Source organism: Delphinus delphis, chromosome 1 (assembly GCF_949987515.2).
Source record: "Delphinus delphis chromosome 1, mDelDel1.2, whole genome shotgun sequence".
NCBI lineage: Eukaryota > Metazoa > Chordata > Mammalia > Artiodactyla > Delphinidae > Delphinus > Delphinus delphis.
This window is the reverse complement of record NC_082683.1, coordinates 18726762-18745297: the sequence shown is the minus strand read 5'-3', so window position 1 is coordinate 18745297 and position 18536 is coordinate 18726762. Positions and strand designations below refer to the sequence as shown.

Sequence of the window (18536 nt, the reverse complement as noted above, 5' to 3'; positions counted from 1 at the left end):
TCTGTGGGAAATGCCCCCACCTCCACCTTTTCTACCCAAAGAATTCCTGCTTACCTTTCAGAGCAAATGTTACCTCTTCTAGGTAGATTTCTGGATTCACCCAGTTAGAATTAGTCTCTCTCACCTATATTCTAACATTTCATGTTAAAAAAAAAAAATGGTACCAGTAAAGCACTCGTTAATCTTCATAACAACCCTGGGAGGCAGGTATTATTATCCACCGTTTTACAGATAAAGAAACTGAGGCCTAGGGAGATTAAGAGGCTTTTCTAAGGATGCACGGCTGGTGGATGGGGAAGCAGAGATTCAAACTCAAGTCTGTCTGAGTGCAAAGCCTGTAAGTTGTCACCGGCCATGATTGTCACTGGCAGTGGATTGTTAAGCCCTCCGGGGCATTCAGGGTCTGTGTCTTAGCACAGAACAGTCTGGACTCCCCAGAGTGCCTGGCACAGAGCTGCACACGGGGCTGACACTGTCCGAAGATCCGGAGAGCTGAGTTGGTGGGGCAAAGCCTCTCCTGGGCATGTGGATGGAGGGGAGGGTGAGGGACCCGTCTCACTCACTCTCAGCAAGAATCTGGTGATGGGCTTCCCTGGTGGCGCAGTGGTTGAGAGTCCGCCTGCCGATGCAGGGGACGCGGGTTCGTGCCCCGGTCCGGGAAGATCCCACATGCCGCGGAGCGGCTGGGCCTGTGAGCCATGGCGGCTGAGCCTGCGGGTCCCGAGCCTGTGCTCTGCAGCGGGAGAGGCCACAACAGTGAGAGGCCCGCGTACCGAAAAAAAAAAAAAAAAAAGAATCTGGTGAGAAGCTGACCCCCCCTGCCCAGCTCCCTGCAGGCTGTCCCTGGTCAGGAGAGTAGACATCTCACAGTTTCCTCAAAGACTCAGGGTGACCCGGACCCATTGAGTAACCTCATGCGGTGATTGGCTCCTTCCACCTCTAACTTCCAGCAGTCAAGCCTGTCTCTCAATGATCAAATTTCTGAGGGTGCTCTGAAGGGGTGTCGCAGCCGGAACAAGGAGACGCCAGCTTTTATTTGTAAGGGGAGAGTGGTGGATCACACACTGTAACCAGTTCTTCCACGCAGACTGGAGGGAAAGAAAGGAGGCAACGTTTTTCCCCCATTTTCCTGTGGGCACCTTTATCCTAAATATATATATCCAAGCCAGCTGTTCCTCCATCCCAAGACGTGAGCCTCTCGCAGGTTTACGATGGCTGCCAGCAGCCTCCGCTGGCAGTGGGAGTGTCCACCCTGCCCCAAGGTAACTCTGGTGAGAGGCCCCCTAACCTCACTTTCCTGAGGCTCCGTTGCCCGTCCAGGCAGCGGATGGTGGTGCTGCAAGGGATCGTAGTAATAACACTGCTTTTACTGAGGACTTACTGTGTTCGGACGCTCTGCTAGGCACCTTACATAGCTTTTCTCCAGTCATCAACCCGCATATAAGGAGTGAGTGTTACTACTCCTTGTTGCCAGGAACAGAGAGGTCCAGGGACTTGGCTGCCCGGTATTCAGACTCAGGTCTGTGTGACTCTAAAACTCGAAAATTCTCCTCTGCCACAATGCCCTCCCCATCTTGCTAGTCACCAAGACTTGAGTTCCAGTGCTGGCATTACCATGAACTTGCTCTGTGACACTGGGTGACTCACTTTCTCTCTCTGGGCACCAACTTCTTAAGCAAAACAAGGATGTTGGATAAGACATCTCTAGGTCTCCTCTAGCTCTCCGAGTCTAAGAATACCTCTGCTTCAGAAGGTGTTGGCCAAAGGGCAGCAGAGTTCCAGGGGCTGGGCATCCCAGTTCCCTCCTCTGTTTGGATGGGTTGGCTTTGAGCTGTGGTGAGTCTCCTGGGGCCATTCAAGGTTCTGAGAAATCTCTCTTTCATTTTCGTGAAAGACCTTAGAAGAAGCTTCAGATGTGAGGCAGAAGTGGGCAGCCCTTCTATTGCATGGCCAGGAGGGTAGGACATTTCCTGTTAACAATTCCAGGATTCCTGGGCAACCCAGCGGACCTCTCTGAATCAAGGCCAGATGGGAGGTCACAGCTGGAAGGGACCTCAGAGGTCGTCATGTCCAACCCCCCTCATTTTACAGATGGGGAGACTGAGTCCCAGAGTGAATTAGTAACAGAGTGAGGGCTCGAATACAGGTTCTCTCTTTCATTTATTCTCTCAAGAACAGGCTTAAAAGACTCCCTTTCCTGAGGGGGGGAAGACAGACCTGAAAACAACTGCAATCTAAGTGGTGATCGTTATTCAGAGGTCTCTTGACTTCCAGCCCAGTATTTTTCCACTCCTACCTCCTGCCTTGCCAAAAACATGTTTAATAAGTTTCTGAGATGTCAGTGCTAGAATGACCTCTAAAGATCTACTAGTCTTGGGATGGCAAATCCTTGGAATTTGGGATTCCTCTTCCCATTTCCTGGCCATGGCAGACATCACAAGTGGCTCACCAATGCTCTTCCCATAGAGCCCAAACGAGGCCTCAGTTCTTTACATGGCGCTTCAGCCAGGCACTACCAAGCGATCAGAGTTGGCACATGGCATCGATGTCTTCTGCCATTCCTGATTAGCTCAACGACATCCGTCATCCACAACGACGAATGTACTGGGCTCTCACTTTGTGCTGGGCCCTGTCCTGACTACTGTGTTTTAGGTGTGTCATCTCCTTTAACCCTGAAAACAAGCCTACAGGGTAGGTGCCATTATGACTGCCCTTGTGCAGGCGAGAAGACTGGGGTCCAGGGTCCCCAGATCACTAGCAGTGGAGCCGGAAGAGGAAATAGGTCTCCCAGTGCCTCGTCCAGTCCTCTTGCAGATGGCTGGGCACTGGGCAGGTCCTGGCTATGTCGAAAAACTGCCATTTCTCCAATAGACTGATTTAGGGACATCTTCCCATTTTTGTCTTTTCTGAAGGAGAAACCCCATCCTAACTTTCTCTGCCCAGCCTTTGCCTCTGCCCCCGAAGCCGCCTCTTCCAGGCCCTGGGCAGTATGAGATCGTGGACTACACGGGGCCACCCAAGCACTTCGTCTCCAGCGCATCCTTCGTGTCCAACACCAGCCGGTGGACAGTGGCGCCGTCCCAGCCAGGCCTGCCCGGCTCGCCTGGCCCAGGTCAGAGGATTGCTTTCAGTGATTGTAAAAACCAAACCTGGAATTGTTTGTCATTCCTGGGCCATCAAATACCACTGATTTATAGGCTGTTTGCCAAACAGTTTACAGGGGTTAGAGTGGATCTAGAAGACTTTTCGGCTTACACTGTCAGAGTATGAAAGGTGGGTTTTTGTTTTTGTTTTAATTTATTTTTTTAAGGTGAAAGGGCTCTTAGAGATGATCCAGGTCAGGGATTTATAACTGAGGACCATGAATGTTTCAAGAGACACAAAGCTGGGCTCCAGGAGGTCTGTGACCCTGAAATCGTCTGCAAATTTGGAACGTGCAGATATTATTTTCTGTGGAAAAGAGCCACAGCTTTTGTCTAAAAAGTTCATGTTCTTAAGAATGTTTAAATCGTAGGTCTAGTCTGGCGGGGTCACCTCCCAGATGGGGAAGGCCCGGAGAGCAAGGTGTCATAGCCCTGCAGAGGGTGAGCGGAGGGCAGAGGCCGAGACTCTCTCGCCTCGACGCCTTGTCTGTCATGAAATAAAACAGGGCTCCACCCGAGCCGCTGTTTCAAGCCATATAGTTACCCCCAGGATCTGCCTGAGAGCTGATAGTCTGAGGGACTTGTTCCAGGGGGTGGTCCCTGCACTCCCCTGCCTACTTGGAGCCCCTAGCTATTTACCACCCCCGACACTGGCCAGAGTTTATGGCATTGGGGAATGACAGGTGCGCTGATGGGCTGGTGGCGTGGGAGGGGGAAGGCAAGAGCTGAGGTGGCCAGCAGGCCTGTGAAAGTCAGGCTCTCAATGAGCATCGCTGATGCTCCCACCCTGCGGAGGCAAAGATGACTGAGGCTCAGTGCTGGCCCCCGAGGCGTCCCCTTCCCTCCACACACACAGGTGAGTAACATGTAAGGTAGGCGGGAGAGGGAGAATATCATCCTCATGGCTCTGTCCTTGGAAACGTAGTGATAAGCCAATAAGATGGCACAGGTTTGACCTACGGGTCATCTGGTCAGTCCAGGCAGAACTCAGCTTGGTCCCGCAAATGTACGAATGCCCCATGGAGTGGTGGGGCCAGGACCCCAGAGACCAGCCGGATCCTCGTCTGACCCTGTTTGGCCCAGTCCTCCAGGAGCTTTCTCCAAGCATCTTCTCCATGCGGGCACCTGGAGGGCAGGTGCAGGCCAGGGCCTGCTGCTGTGATCACCTAGGCCAAGGTGGGCTTCCCTGAGGGCCTCCCAGAGTAAGTGCATGCAAACACCTGCCTTCTTGGCTTCCAGTGGGCGCAGATCTACCTGGACACCTCAGCAGCTTCCTGAGGGTGTACCGGAGGCCGTGCGCGGCCCTCGTGAACAAATCAGCATCAGCGTGAGAGTTTCCAGCCACCCCAGGTTGTGGTTCCCAAGCCCTGCGTGGTCCTGGCCGCTACTGTGATGGCTTTCAGTTTTCCCGAAATTTCTGAACTAAATCAAAGCAAACCCGCATTAAGCTGACACCTTGCTTCTATAAGAGTGTTGCTCTATTCATTTCTTTTCAAATTTCCTACAAAACTCTTTTGTAAATTTCCTTCTGTTAAAAAAGTTAGTGAGTTGAAGAAGGTGGGCAGCCGGAGTTCGAGTCCCGCCTGGGCCAGTTCAGAGCCGGATGACCTAGGCCCAGTCCCTCCCTCCCTGACTCCCCACATGTCAGGTGCAGGGGTCCCGCCGGCCTCACCCGCTCCAACGCCGAGTGCCAGGACCTTGAGAATTGGCCTTTTCTCTTTCAACACTGTCTCTCTCTCTCTCTCCTCTCACAGCCACGTACAAGCCGGAATTCCCCGGAAAGCAGTCCTTTCTCTACAATGGGGACAAGAAATGGATCCCAGTGTTGTAGTCACCTCATCCGAGCTCAAGGGGACCCCCCCGGCCACCAGCTGTCACCCCAGGCACCCCGGACGGTCATTCAGAGAGCGCCCATCTCGTGTGTGATGGCTGATGACTTGGGACGTCCTTGCCCCCTGCCTGGTGTTACAGCTGGCCTGCCGTGCTTGTCCTTGTCCTGAGTTGCCCCCTGGAGCATGGACCCCCACCCCACGGACCCCCCTGGATTCCTGAGCAGACAGAGCCCCCCGGGTTACTTGGTCACGTGCCCTCCGGCCTGGCTCGGCCCGCCTGCCCTCAGCCCTCAGAGCTCGTGCAGCTCAGGATCCAGGAGGTGGTGGCCGATGGCAGATGCCCCGTCTGGAAGCCTGCTGATGAGCCAGGGCTCTGGGGTCACAGGGTGGGCAGCGCAAGGCCGCGGCCCCGGCACACTCCCATGCTGTGGCCTTGACCTCCAGACTCCTCCCGGAGTTCCAGGAGCCGGGAAGGCCCACAGGCACTGTGACAGGGACCTGAAGGGGTTGCCTTGCCCTCGCCCCCAGCTCAGCCTCGTGTCTCGCCCTAGGAAGAGCATGGCAGCGTCACCATGGTCACGTGAGCTCATCACCCACTTTCAGGAGAGGGCTCCACATCCATTTGTTGGCTCCGCGCACAAAGGGCAGATGTGGGCAGGACCCTCTGGGGCCAGAGCCCTGGGCACAGCGGTTCTGAGGGGCGCCTGCAGGTTCTTACTTTTGCCCGGCCTTTCCCCTTCCCTGGCCTGGTCTCCGTCCCTCCCACCTCATGCTCAAGTCCAATATGATCTTTAATGGATCCTTTCTGGCCTGCCAAGTCGGTCCCCCTCAGCAAGAGGATGAGATTCTCAGAGAACCAAGAGGAACTGCAGTTAACCACACATCCCCTCCTTCCCCAGCTATCCACGTGTCTTGGGCTTTTGTAAGTGGAAGCCTCTTGCACCGCCTCCCTCCCCTCCGCGTGTCCCTCCCTTGCCCTTGGCTTTCTCCTTGGACTTTCCTCCGTGACTGTTAGTCCAGAACTGGCCGATGACTGCCTCTCCCTTCAGGGAGGGGCGGGTGAGGGAGAGGGAGGGAGAAGGATGGCACAACGGGTCCAGTTAAACAGCGTTCTCATTTCTCACAAAAGCTGGCCTTGTTGTGAACCTCATATTCCCGCAAGTGCCCCACTGCTTTGGGATGAGCGGGAGGCAGCCTGGAGCATGGCGCCAAGAGCGACCAAGGTCTGGACCTAAAGGTGGACACCTTGTGCTGAGTCTGCTCAGGCCCTTAGCTTCTCCTAGAGGTCAAGAGTCAGATCCGAATTTGGAGGTTCAAGGTCAAGCACTTCCACGGTTGGGTGGGCAAGGCAAGGGAGCAAAACAGGTGAGGCAAGAGGAGGTCCAGGAGCTGAGGAGGCTGCCCATCTAAAGGCCAGCTACCTATTGCCAGATCTGCAGATTTTTCAAAAGAACCTGGGAAATTTTAAAATGTGAAACTTCTTGATTGGAGATGTTAACAACCATATTTCAATTAAAAACTTTTTGTTCGGGCTAAAGGAAACTCTTCTGCTAACCATCAATTGTCCACTTCGGCGCTAGAAATTCTGGAAGACCCCTTTAAGGCTGACACTTGAAGCTGCACCTTTCTTTGAACCCAGACTCTTGACAATAGGGCCAGACCTGAAGGCCTTGGCTTTTAGGTCCCTCTGACCCTAGGAGACCTTAGCAGGCCACTGGGCTGGAAGCAGCCGGCCCTGGGATCACTGCAGGCAGAGGCTGGTGGGACTGCATAGAAAACAAAACAGGCCGCTCCTCCCTGGGGCAGCTGGGCTGAGCACCAGCAGGTGGGGTCTGTCTCTATAGAAACCCCTCCAAGTGGGGTCAGGAAAGTGGAGAGTCTGGGAAGAGGATGGCCGGGCTGCTCTTGGCCAGCCGGAATCGGGGTATTCCATAGAAGACACGGCTGGAGCTGAGGCCCTGAGCTCAGAGGGTCTGTCTGGGTTGTACCCAGCCTCTCTGAAGATGTCATAGGCTGCTCACAGCCCTGTCCAGCCCTGTGGTTCTCAAGCCCCATCTGTATGGTAGGATCACTTGGGGAGCTGTTATAGAGACTGCCCAGGCCCGACCCTCGAAGTTCTGATCTGAGGTAGGGTCTGGGCAGTGGTATCTTTATTAACATTCTTGGTGTGATTGCAAAGTGTCTAGTTAGGGTTAGGATGTACTGATAGTATTTTCCTAAATTCAATGTGCATACAAATCACTTGGAGATCTTATTAAAAGATCTCGGGTGGGGCCCGAGAGTCTACGTATTTTTTCTTTTTTTTTTTAAATCGAGATATAATTGAAGTAGAACATTGTATTGGTTTTAGGTGTGTTTCTAACAAGCTCCCAGGTGAAGCTGATGCTGCTGGCCCATGGACCACACTTAGAGCAGCAAAGGTCTAGTAAATACACCTGATTGTGGAGCTCTTCATCTGGCTCTCCATGTGTTCATCCAACTGCCTGTCAACCTATTTATCCTTCCCTCCCTCCCTCCTTCTTTCTCCTCATTATTTGTTCATTGCCTCACTCCTGCGTTCCTCATCCATCCTTTTCTCCCCTCGCTCACTCGCTGTCTACCGTGCAAAGCTACCTGCAGGCAGGAGATGGCAATTCCTCCAGCCACCAGCTGCGCTTGTAGTGACCCCCGTTTGGAAAGGACTTACCTTCACTCCTTTCACCTTTCCACTCTTTGAAGAAGGACAACCCCGGCATGGCTGCTGTCGGGCTCAGGAGCTGCCCTTTGCTCCCCGACCTTCTCTGAGGGCAGGACAGAATTTCCTCAAGCCTTTCAGAGCTCTCTTTGCTTGAGGTCCAAATGGCCTTCCTAGCCATAGACGGCCTCATCTGTTGTCTGCTCGTGTGGAGGGGAGAGAAGCGGGCCCTGGCATTTTGGCTGGAGGCCGTGGGTGGAGGTGGATGTGGAGCTGCAGGCCCCACCCCTGAGCTCGGCAGCAGGCTTTGCACTGGCCCCCATAGTTCCCTGTGTGCATTAGTCAGCCAGACACTGGCAGGTTGCAAAGGCAGCAAGGCCTATGGAACGACGGCCATAGAGCAGTGGTTCTCGACCTTGAGTGCACATGGTAACCACCTGGGGGGCTTGAAAAGCACTGAGGCCTGGGCCCCAACCCCAGAAATTCTGACTTAATTGCTGCAGGGTGTGGTCTGGGCAGTGGGGATGAAAGCTGCCTAGGTGATTCCCGCGTGCAGTCAAGGTTGAGAAGATCGCCTTCCTGCTTCTGGAGGCTCTGGAAGGAAACGAACAGACGCGGAACACCTCTGCGTACCTGGCCGCGTGTTGGTACTCTGCATACGCTCTGCCATTTCACCCTCATGCGGCACCCAGGGGGACGTAGCAGCGAGGCCCGGAGTGGGCAGAGCAGCTCTGGGTGCTCCATGGGGTCGCTCCAGCAGTGCCGGGCAAGCTGTATTGGAGTCAGAGACCACAGGAAACATCAGTAATACTGACCCTCACGTCAAAGTTTTGATATGTTATCATGTTTTTTGGGCCTTAATTTCAAAAAGCATCGCATTGGACTGTGACTTAACTTGGTTACTGAGCTCTTTGGCTCCTCTTAATTTTGTGCCTGAGGCTAGGGCCTCTCTTGCCTGACCTGAGTCCTGGCCACAGGGCCTTGAGAATTCGGACTCTAGACCTCCTATCAGAGCCGGAAGGCCCTTGGAGACATCCACGGTCTTCATACTTCTTTTTTTTAAGTTTAGTTCAGACAAAAGTTAATATGAGAAATCTTAGTGTATAAACGAAGGAAAGCAGAGCTGCTATGACTGAGTCTGGGGAGGATGCCTAAGGGCTGCCTGCTGTCTCCTCCCCCACATTGTAGGGGCCTTTGAGACCCACCAGTGAACCGTGGGGCTCCAAAGATGATAGCTACCCAATGACCCATTTTACAGCCAAAGAAGCTGAGGACTAGAGCTGGTGGGGTGCTGGTAAGCCAGAAGGGCCGAGGGAGGGAGGAAGCTCTGACTTGCCATTTGTTCTCTAGGGAAAATAAGGCCTTGACTTGTAGCATTTGTCAGTTCCTGCGGTGTAAACACTCCCTCCAACATACCGACAGGACGTCACTGACCTCAGAGTCGGGGAGAGACGGCTGGATCGCGTCTGTGAGTGGGTAGGAGCCGGCAACAGGAAAAGTGAGTTGGTCGAGAGCATGGGGGCAGAACTGGCAGGAGAGTGTGGTCACACGGCTCCCGGCCCTGGGTTCTGCCCACTGCCCCAGCTGTGAGGTCCTTGGCAAGGGCATCCTGGGACTTCTTCCCCTCCAGAGTCAGTGATCCCGACGTCATAACGTTCAGCCTGTGGGACCACGCAGGACAGGCCACACAGGACAGGCCACACAGGACGGGCCACACAGGACAGCACACAGGACGGGCCACACAGGACGGGCCGCACAGGACGGGCCACACAGGACGGGCCGCACAGGACAGCACACAGGACGGGCCGCACAGGACGGGCCACACAGGACGGGCCACACAGGATGGGCCGCACAGGACGGGCCGCACAGGACGGGCCACACAGGACAGGCCACACAGGACGGGCCACACAGGACGGGCCACACAGGACAGCACACAGGACGGGCCACACAGGACGGGCCGCACAGGACGGGCCGCACAGGACGGGCCGCACAGGACGGGCCGCACAGGACAGGCCGCACAGGACAGGCTGGGCATCAGGACTCGGCCGCCTTCCATGGCGGCATCTCTGCTTCACCAGGGCCCAGCACTTACCAGCACCCTTCAAGTTCGAGGCAAACCACTTACAGGATAGAGAAGGAGGGAGGCCTTGTTTACTTTCACCCTCTCCTTCTGGAAGACTTTCACAGAAGGAACTAGTGTAGCATTTGAAGTAATACATACGTAGAATTTTATTACTAAATACCATACGAGTATACAAAATGCATAACTGAATAACAGCTAAAAAAAATCCAAGAAATGTGACATACACATTTTTTGAAATGATAAAAACGTATCCATGAAAAATATAAAATGTTGCATATATATACAATATATACTTATATATATAAAACATAAATGAAAATTGTAAATAAGAAATGTGTACAGTAGTGAGCAGGCATGGCGGTCGTCTTACACCGAGGCCACTTCGTTCCAGTCGGCCGGCTCTGACTGCTGTCTGGTGTTGAGGAAGTACATCTATGAGGAGAGTATATCCACTACAGTGTCTTTCAAAAGTCATTTGCACTAGAAATCAAGTGTTTTCAAGTTAACAACTGACCAAAGGGTGAGGACTCATTGGTCTGAAGTTGATGGAAGAGTCAAGAACGGGAAGAGTGAAGTCAGCTTGGGGAGACAGGGCCCACTTCCCCCATCCGAACGGCAGCCCGCAGGAGAGGGGCTGTAGAGAAGGTCTTCCGAGGAGGAAACAGCCTGCTGGGCTTGTTAACCAACATGACACTGTCTCTGGCTGGGCAGGCCCTGGCCGGAAGTTCAGAGAATAGATTCAAGCACGAGATGAGGGTTCGGATCAGGACACCTCCCAGGTCCCTTCCTGGCCTTGACGTCTGTGGGTCTGTGACTTGAGGGCCTCTTCCCTCAGGGAAGGCATTCAAGTAACAGCACTGAGGCATGCGGAGAGGTTGTGTGTGGCGCGGGGCCACTTCCCAGCTGGCTCCTCGCCTGGGGTCCACTTCAAGAGGTCTGAGGCTGTGGGCGCCCAGGCCTCACAGCTCCTTAAGGATGATCTGAATCTTGCCGTCAAGCTCCCCCATGTCCAGCAGGAAGGCGACGTGGTTGCTGTAATGCTGAATGATGTTGTTGTCCATGTTGACCAAGATTCTGGAAGAGAAGAGAAGGTGTGTGTAGAATGGGCTGGGCCCCTTGTTTACAGGGCCTCTGAGTAAAGGGAGACAGTAATGGCTGCTACCTATCGGGCGCCCCCAGCACTTCAGGCACCTCTTGGACTTTCTCTCTGACCCTCATAACAACCCACAAGGTGGGCACTCACTGTCCCACTTTACAGGGAAGGACACAATTCCCAGTGGCCGAGCCCAACTCAAACCCAGGCCTGCTGGCAGCCACGCCCACCTACTGCACCAGATTGCCTCTCCTCACACACACGAGCGTGGACACAACCAGCGCAGTGCGCCTTAGTCACCAGGCCAGACTGACCACTCGGACGCGGAGTGAGTTCAAGTGCAGCAGGCATGGCGGGTGGACCCGTGAGGTTTGGGTTCAGCAGGAGGCTGCGATGTGGCACTCAGATGTGCCCGCCTGACCCACAAGCAGGTGCCACGCAAGGCCCCCTCGGTTTCACCCCAGGAAGCTGAAATCTCAGGGATGGCATCGTGGACTTGAGGGGCTTGGCTCTCTCCCCCCACAGTCTTCAGGCAAGGACCTAGGCCAACCTGAGAGGGACAGAGCCTCTGTGGGTGTGGCCCTCTGCAGAGGGTCAAAGCCATAGTGTAGCCAAGGGCACCCCTCTAGGAGCTGCCTCCCCAGTGAAGGACCCACCGGGCTGTGACCTGACCTGAGCACAGCAGCTTCCTCTTTGTAATGGGGCAGGTGTTTTCCTCCATCCACCCCTCCATCCACTTCACCAGCATCTGCTGAGGTCTTTCCATGTTCAAGACCTTGCTCCAAACAAAAACAAGGGCCACATAGAGATCCTAGGTCCCGCCCTCCAGGAGTTTTGAATCTACTCGGGCCCGGGAAAATGGGTCCTTATAACCGTATTAGCCCGGTACACAGACGGGGCAGCTGAGCAAAGTCATTTGCCTGGGATCACACAGTTAAGAGACGGCAGAACTGGAATTTGAATCTGGACTTTTGTCTCTTTCCACTGCATCATTTTTTTAGAAAAACAACAACAAAACCCAAAACCCTGTAATTATAAGTTAGGGAGTGGCATATAAAAGGAAGGGAAAATCCAGGGCTGGGGAAGAGTTCAAGATAAGGCAAGATTATTTAAGTGGGACGGGAGGGAGGGCGGTGAGAATCCCAGACTACTACTCCTGGCAGGTAGCCAGCCGTCTGCTTTCCCCGGGGACCCCAGGAGAGGCAGTGGCTTTGTCCCCCCACCCCGCATCCCCCAGACCAGGAGGTGTGATGGAGACAGCAGTAGGCTGAAGCCTGCGGCCCATGTCCAGTCGTCTCTGCAGTGGCACCAAGCAGCCGCTGCTTTCTGGAAGGAGGTCTGGGCTCAGGCTCCAAGGACTGGGTGCTGACTGCCAGCATCTAATTATAAGATCCTGCTTCCCTGGGTCCTGTGTGCAGTGCCTTCATTTCACAGAGGGATCTTTGTCTGGGAGCTGCCGGCTGGGAACAGACCAGAGGAGACCAGGGCTGCGGCAGAGGGGTGGGCGCTTTGTCGGTGATGGTGCTTTTGTTCGTCTCCCACAGTGGCATTTACTGAGCGCCCTACGTGCACTAACTTGAAGGCCTACTCTCAGGCAGGGCCTCCCAGAAGGCCCGGAGCGCACGCCCGCGCACAGGGGATCCCACACAGGCCCATAGACCCGTTCCTCTCAGAGGTCAATGACAACCGGGCCCTAGAGGCAGGGGCTTGTCAGGAGCCGCTGTCCCAGAATGGGGGCCTCCTGTCACTTGCCAGCTTCTGGCTGTCTTCTGTCCTAGTTCGCATAGAACCCCTGGCCAGCCGCCAGCAAAAACAATGTATTTGTTAATCTTTCAAGCACACTCAGTGGTGCTTGTAAAGCTGATTGTATCTACCTTTGTCCAGAGGACTTTCTGGAGGGTTCTGTGAAAATAAACGAAGCCAGTGATTACAGTTTCCTGTTCCTCAGATGAGGGAAGCAGCAGATGAGCCTGCCTCTGCTCTCCCAACAGGTTTTTTGGGGGATTCTTCTCATTTAGGCATCGCAGACAATCCTAGGCCTGAGGTTTCATAGCTGGGGTGTGTATGGGGTGTGGGTGCTTCTGAAGGGCCGCTGGGTGATGCCCTGGGCTGTAGAGCTGGGCAAATATAAATCGGCTGGCCTGGCCACAGCCTGTATTTGCACATTGCTTAGCGGTCAAGGGAACGAGCAGGAGGCAAGATGAAACAGTGGGTGTGCGCACGGGCTTTAGACAGGCCATGCTTGCTCCTGCCATTACTAGCTTTGTAACCCTGGGACTATCCCGAACCCCAGTTTCCTCATCTGTAGAAATAATCATACCAAATTCAAATGGTCAACGAGATGATGCTTGGGAGTTCCTTAACCCAGCGCGTGGCATGTAGGAAGTGCTCCACAAATGGAAGTTATTATCATTATAGTTGAAATATCTGGCTGGGGCTTAAGGGAAAGACTTGCAGCTCCGCCAGTGGGGCTCTGGGGCTTCTTTGTACGCAATCACACACAAGGCATTTCCCAGCCCCTCAGCGCAGCCTGAGGTGGGAACTGGAAGAGAGGACGGCAGTGGCAGGTGGGGTGGCAGCCAGGGGGTGTGGACACTGGCACCAAAGGGGAAGTGGGGCTGGGCTTGTCTGGGCAAAGCAGAGCCTGCCCTCTGCTATGAGGTGGATTCCGCTCCACAGAGCATGTGAGCTCCAGTTCCCAGTTTGAAACCGAAACTTGGAAGGAAAAAAATACACAAAGAACCCTAGACATTCATACAACCAAAACCAAACGATCCTTTCCCAGGGGCTGCAGGGCTGCACACCTTCCCCCCACCGCCGGCCCTTCTATGGGAGGCTGGGTGGGAGCCAAAAAGGGGAGGGAAGGAGGCCTGTCTGTGAGGAAGGAGGTGGCCCCTGGGCCTGACTGGATGGCCCTCAGCTTGAGTACAAAACATGCCTCATTGTGCAGTCCCCTGAAAGAAGAGCTACAGACAGTAGCCCCAGGGCAAAGCCTGAGCACCTTCCAGGAAGAGCCGCGGGACTTAGTCTCAGGCTGTCCGGAGCTGGAGGGTCAGTCCGAGCTGTTCGGGGGCGGGGAGGGGCTGGGCGTGTTTCCCAGGGCCCTAGTCCAGGGTCCTCTAGGCAGGTAATGGCAGTCACGATTCCTCACTGCACGGGGGCCCCCATGCTGGGCTGGTGAAGCGACCTAGGCAGCAAGGGCTGCAGAGGCCCGGCTCACTGGCTCTGACGGGGGGTGGAAGCCTGGGAGGGCCGTCAGCACGTGGCCCTCCAACTCCACCCCCCCATGCCACCCCTGCCAAGGAGAGATCTCCTGGGCAGAGAGCAAAGGCTACTGTGGTCCTTAGCACTAATCCTCTGGAGCCCGTGGCAGGTGGCAGTCACTGCCCAGCCCCCTGGAAGGTAAAGCTTTACTCCCTCCTGCCTCATCCAGACTTGAAGATGGAGGAGGCCTGTGGAGCATCCCTGGCTGGGCTCCCTCAAAATGACATCCAGGGGGCTTCCCTGGTTCCCTGGTGGCGCAGTGGTTGAGAGTCTGCCTGCTAATGCAGGGGACACGGGTTCGAGCCCTGGTCTGGGAGCATCCCACATGCCGCAGAGCAACTGGGCCCATGAGCCACAACTACTGAGCCTGCGCATCTGGAGCCTGTGCTCCGCGACAAGGGAGGCCGCGATAGTGAGAGGCCCGCACACCGCAATGAAGAGTGGCCCCCGCCCACCGCAACTAGAGAAAACCCTTGCACAGGAATGAAGACCTAACACAGCCAAAAATAAATTAAAAAAAAAAAAATGACATCCAATCACAGTTCCTTTCCCAGACTCATCGCCAGCCATTTCTTTCTCGGACCCTCTGATTCAGCCGGTAGCAACTTTGCTGGGCCCTTCTGCTTCTGTGTCTTTCCTCCACTGCTCCTGCCCCTCTGAACATTGCTTATCACCTCTGAGCCTCAACTTCCCTATCTGTAAAATGTGTGTAATGGTATCTACCTCACGGTATGGGTTAAATGAGGGTTTAACCCATGAGGGTTAAATGAGATAATGAGATAAGCTTAGCCTAGTATGTGGCACGTAGTAGGTGGTTAAGTGAAGATAGTCGTCACCCTCATCATTACCATTATAGTCAAATGACTTGGTTACCTTGGTTATTCCTGACATGTGGCCCTGTGCTTCCCTCTCCCCCTGAGTAGGTGGCGTATAAAGACCCTTGCATCCGGCTCCCACTCCTTTCCTTCCCAACAGTGATCAGTGTCTGGTCTCTGCAGGTGGCCTTGGCCTGATAGGGCACTCTCCACCCCAACTCCACATCGCCTCTACCTCTCCACAAAGCCAAGTACAAACACAGCTCAGCTCCGAGCAGCAGGCCTCTGCCAGGCAGGGCGAACCTTCTGGGAGCTCCCTGAGCCAACGTTTTAGAGGGAAAGGGGCAGGGTGGGGGTGTGAGGAGGGAGAGCTGTGCTGGGCACTTACCCCCGCTTGCATTTCTTGTAGACTTTGTAAATGTTCTCCTCAGGGAACCCATACTTCTCAGAGATCTGGAAGAGAATGACAGGAGATTCACCATCTGCGGCCCAAACTGGGTTTATACCAGTCTTTTCTGTCATGACTTTTAATTTCCTGATTATAAAATATATACCCATATTGTAGAAAAATACAGTGAAGAAAATTATAACTCATCCATAATCCTGCATCCCAGAGATAAACACTAATAACATCTGAGTGTATTCCTTCCTGTCTTTTGGCCATGTACACGGGTATTTTTATATTCCACGTAGATAGTTTTACTTATCATTGTATGTTATAAGCCTTCCCATATCACGACAAACTCTTGACCAACAGCATGTTTGGTGGTTGTAAACTATTCCAAAGGTCATCTGCCATTTCCCTCAATCCTTGCCTATCATCAGACATTTGGATTTTTCCAGTGCTGGGAGCTCCCCACTCACCAGCTAGCTGACCAGCTGTGCAAACCACTCGTGGAGATGGAAATGGTGCCTAGCTCATAGGGTTGTTGACAGAATTAAATGAATTGGTCTATGTAAAACACTTAGGACAGTTCCTGGTATGTACTAAATAAATGTCAGTACTCAAATAAATGGTCATTATTACTTCAGAAGTGGTGCGACAGGGATGCTCCTGTCCTGCTGTGGGGGGAGGGGTGGATAACCCAAACACTTTCCCTTTCTAGCAGGAATTATTTACCCCATCTGATGGGTGAGGGTGCTGAACTCGAAGAAGATAAGGTATGCACCCAAGGCCTAGCCTAGAACCCAGATTTCCTGCCCCCATCACATCCCAGAACATTGGCGCTTAGTCTACAAGTGAGGAAATTGCAGCTCAGAGGCCTCAGCAACCTGGCTGAGCTCACACAGAGTCAGCCCATTTCTCCCCAGACCTCCTGAAGTCTCCTGTGGGGCGGACAGAACTGGTCTGGTTCCAGTTCCACCACCTGGGGTTGCAGAACTCTGAACAAGTCACCTTACTTCATGGAGCCTCAGTTTCCTCATGTGTAAAATGGGCGCCATGATGGGATGTACACACAGGTGGTTCTGCACAGGAATTGAGACGCTTACGTCAAGGGCCCGGCCCAGCGCCATCCCTGGGGAAAGCTCGGTCAAATGCCGCTGGTTAGTACTGCTGGCTGCCTTGGAGCTGCAGGGAGCGGCAAGCAACAAGCTTCAGGCTGAGGTTGTCCTCTCTGGGCCTTTCAGGAAGAGGAGCCGATTCAGCTCCTCAACTGGTCTCTGCCTTGACAGAGATCTCTCCAGGCAAGAAAAGTTCTTAGACTACTTATCTTAATGGCAGGCAATGTGGCTAGAGGCTATCAGGAAGATCTCAAGTCAGTCTAAGCAAGAACTTAGGAGCTTTCTAACTATATGTTGTACCAAGACAACTGCATTGTATGGCTGTCCCCAAGCGATGAGCTCTCCACCCCTGAAGTATGCAAGTCAAGAGTGGGCACCCGCTTGGAAGAGTCACTGAGGAGAGAGCTGGGGCACCAGGTGGGAGCTGACCCTTTAAGGTACTGTCCAACCCAAAGATTCTGAGTCTATATTCTAGTGACATTAATGGCCTTTTGCGAGCCCAACTTCCTGGGGCTGGTGCCAAGCAGGGCTGATGCTATGTGAAGAGAACAGGATAACACAGCCGAGTGGAGAGAGCTTGGGCTGGAACCTCAGCTCTGTCACTTCTAGTTACCTTGGCAAGTCACCTGACCTAATAGCACCCACTTTTCAGGGCTGTTAAGAGAATATGGTGAGCTAGCGAATGCAGCACGCCTGACAAGATGCCTGACACGTAGTGGGGCTTCAATAAAAGATAGCTATGTTATCACTTGATTCATTTTCCCTTCCCCAACCTGACATCTTAGAACCAGCTGGCTTTTCTGTGTGGTTCGACCTTGAAACACAGCTGGCCCTGGCGGAGGCTGTGTTTGCTCAGTTTTTAGCTGAACCACAAAGCTGCTGTGGATTTTGTTCGGGGCTGTTTCACCTGCTCTCTGGCGGTTTGGGGGGTTGGGGAAGGTCTCCTTGCCCAGACACCACCTTCAGCCGCCCCAGCCAGCGCCCCCCGTCCAACCACAAGCTGGAGGAATGAGGCCCTCTGGGAAAGAAAAAAGGGTATCTCTGGGGCCTGGCCTTTTGGGGTTTCATTCCCATTAAAATAGAAACAGGTTTGCAAAGCCAACAAAAAGCTCTGGCCTGTCAGACAGCAGCCATCAGATTAAGGAGGATTTATGGTGTGTGCGACTCCCAGGGTGGAGCCCGGGTTCTGGCTGGGAGATAACATCTCAGAGGCACACCTCCACCAGCCGGGCCCCACAGGCGCCCTCAGATGGGTGGGACGGATGGGCCACCAGAAAGCCAGCGTTCCAGCATATTCCTTCCCAGAGTCTTCCTGTGGGAAATCGGAACTATATGGCGAAGAGTCGGGGGAGATGGCAGTGCAGAGAGGGCCACGGCCAGGGTCCACAAGGCCTCTTACCGCACTCCTCAGGCCCTTCAGGTCCGGGGTCTTCAACATAAGGGCATCAAACACCTCCTCAGTCTCTCTCCGCACGTACAACAGCACTGAGAAGCAAAGGGGTGGCTTTTAGTGGTGTAAGGGAACATCTGGGGGTGGGAGAATCTTAAAAAATATTATTTGTAACCTAAGATTGATTTCTGCAAAAAGAGCAAATCCTTGCTGAGGGTGTGTACCCAGCTGGGAAACACCCCACCTGGCTCTGCGGGTCCCACACACTTGCTCAGACTTTGCTGATTTTGGTGGGTTTGAATCCCTGCTCTGCCACCTGCCAGCTCTGTGACCCTGAAGAAGTTCTTTTAATATCACTGAGCCTCATTTTTTCCAGATGGAAAGTGGAGACAGCTCCACCCACTATTTCACAGAGTTGTTGTGGGCAGTACTGATAGAACACCAAGTGGGGTGCAAGGCTCAGTTCCAGGCTGCTGGAAGCTTCTGATCTTGCTTGCTGGTTGGTTTCTTCCTGATGGTCAGCTAGAGCACCCCTCTCTCAGGAAGTCACAGACTTACTGTGTCAAAGACAGAAAGCCAGGTATTGAAAACCCACCCCACTCCTACCCCCATTAGAGAAAGTGGGGAGGACCTGCCCAACATCATGAGCCTGTTGCCTTACCAGCTGCCCCAGGACGCCCACGTTCAAACAAGGTCAGAGGCAGAAGCCCCCCAGCTCCGTGGCTGTCCCTCCAAGCAC

The 18536-nt window shown here is 53.8% G+C and overlaps 2 protein-coding genes across 3 annotated transcripts in view; one reads left to right on the top strand and one right to left on the bottom strand.

Moving 5' to 3' along the window:
* Nucleotides 1–5070, top strand: part of STPG1 (sperm tail PG-rich repeat containing 1) — a 51058-nt gene extending 45988 nt beyond the window's left edge. Inside the window, exons 9-10 of the mRNA XM_059998795.1 lie at nucleotides 2913–3112; nucleotides 4898–5070. Of these exons, the coding sequence (XP_059854778.1) occupies nucleotides 2913–3112; nucleotides 4898–4974 (277 nt within the window). The 3' untranslated portion in view covers nucleotides 4975–5070. The remainder of the gene's footprint in view (nucleotides 1–2912; nucleotides 3113–4897) is intronic.
* Nucleotides 5071–9871: 4801 nt separating this feature from the next.
* The window catches only part of GRHL3 (grainyhead like transcription factor 3), a 35442-nt gene continuing 26777 nt past the window's right edge, over nucleotides 9872–18536 (bottom strand). For both annotated transcript variants that reach the window (XM_059998699.1, XM_059998783.1), the window contains exons 14-16: nucleotides 17807–17892; nucleotides 15293–15357; nucleotides 9872–10806 (exon numbers count right to left, since the gene is read on the bottom strand). In XM_059998699.1, the coding sequence (XP_059854682.1) occupies nucleotides 10692–10806; nucleotides 15293–15357; nucleotides 17807–17892 (266 nt within the window). In that variant the 3' untranslated portion in view covers nucleotides 9872–10691. The remainder of the gene's footprint in view (nucleotides 10807–15292; nucleotides 15358–17806; nucleotides 17893–18536) is intronic.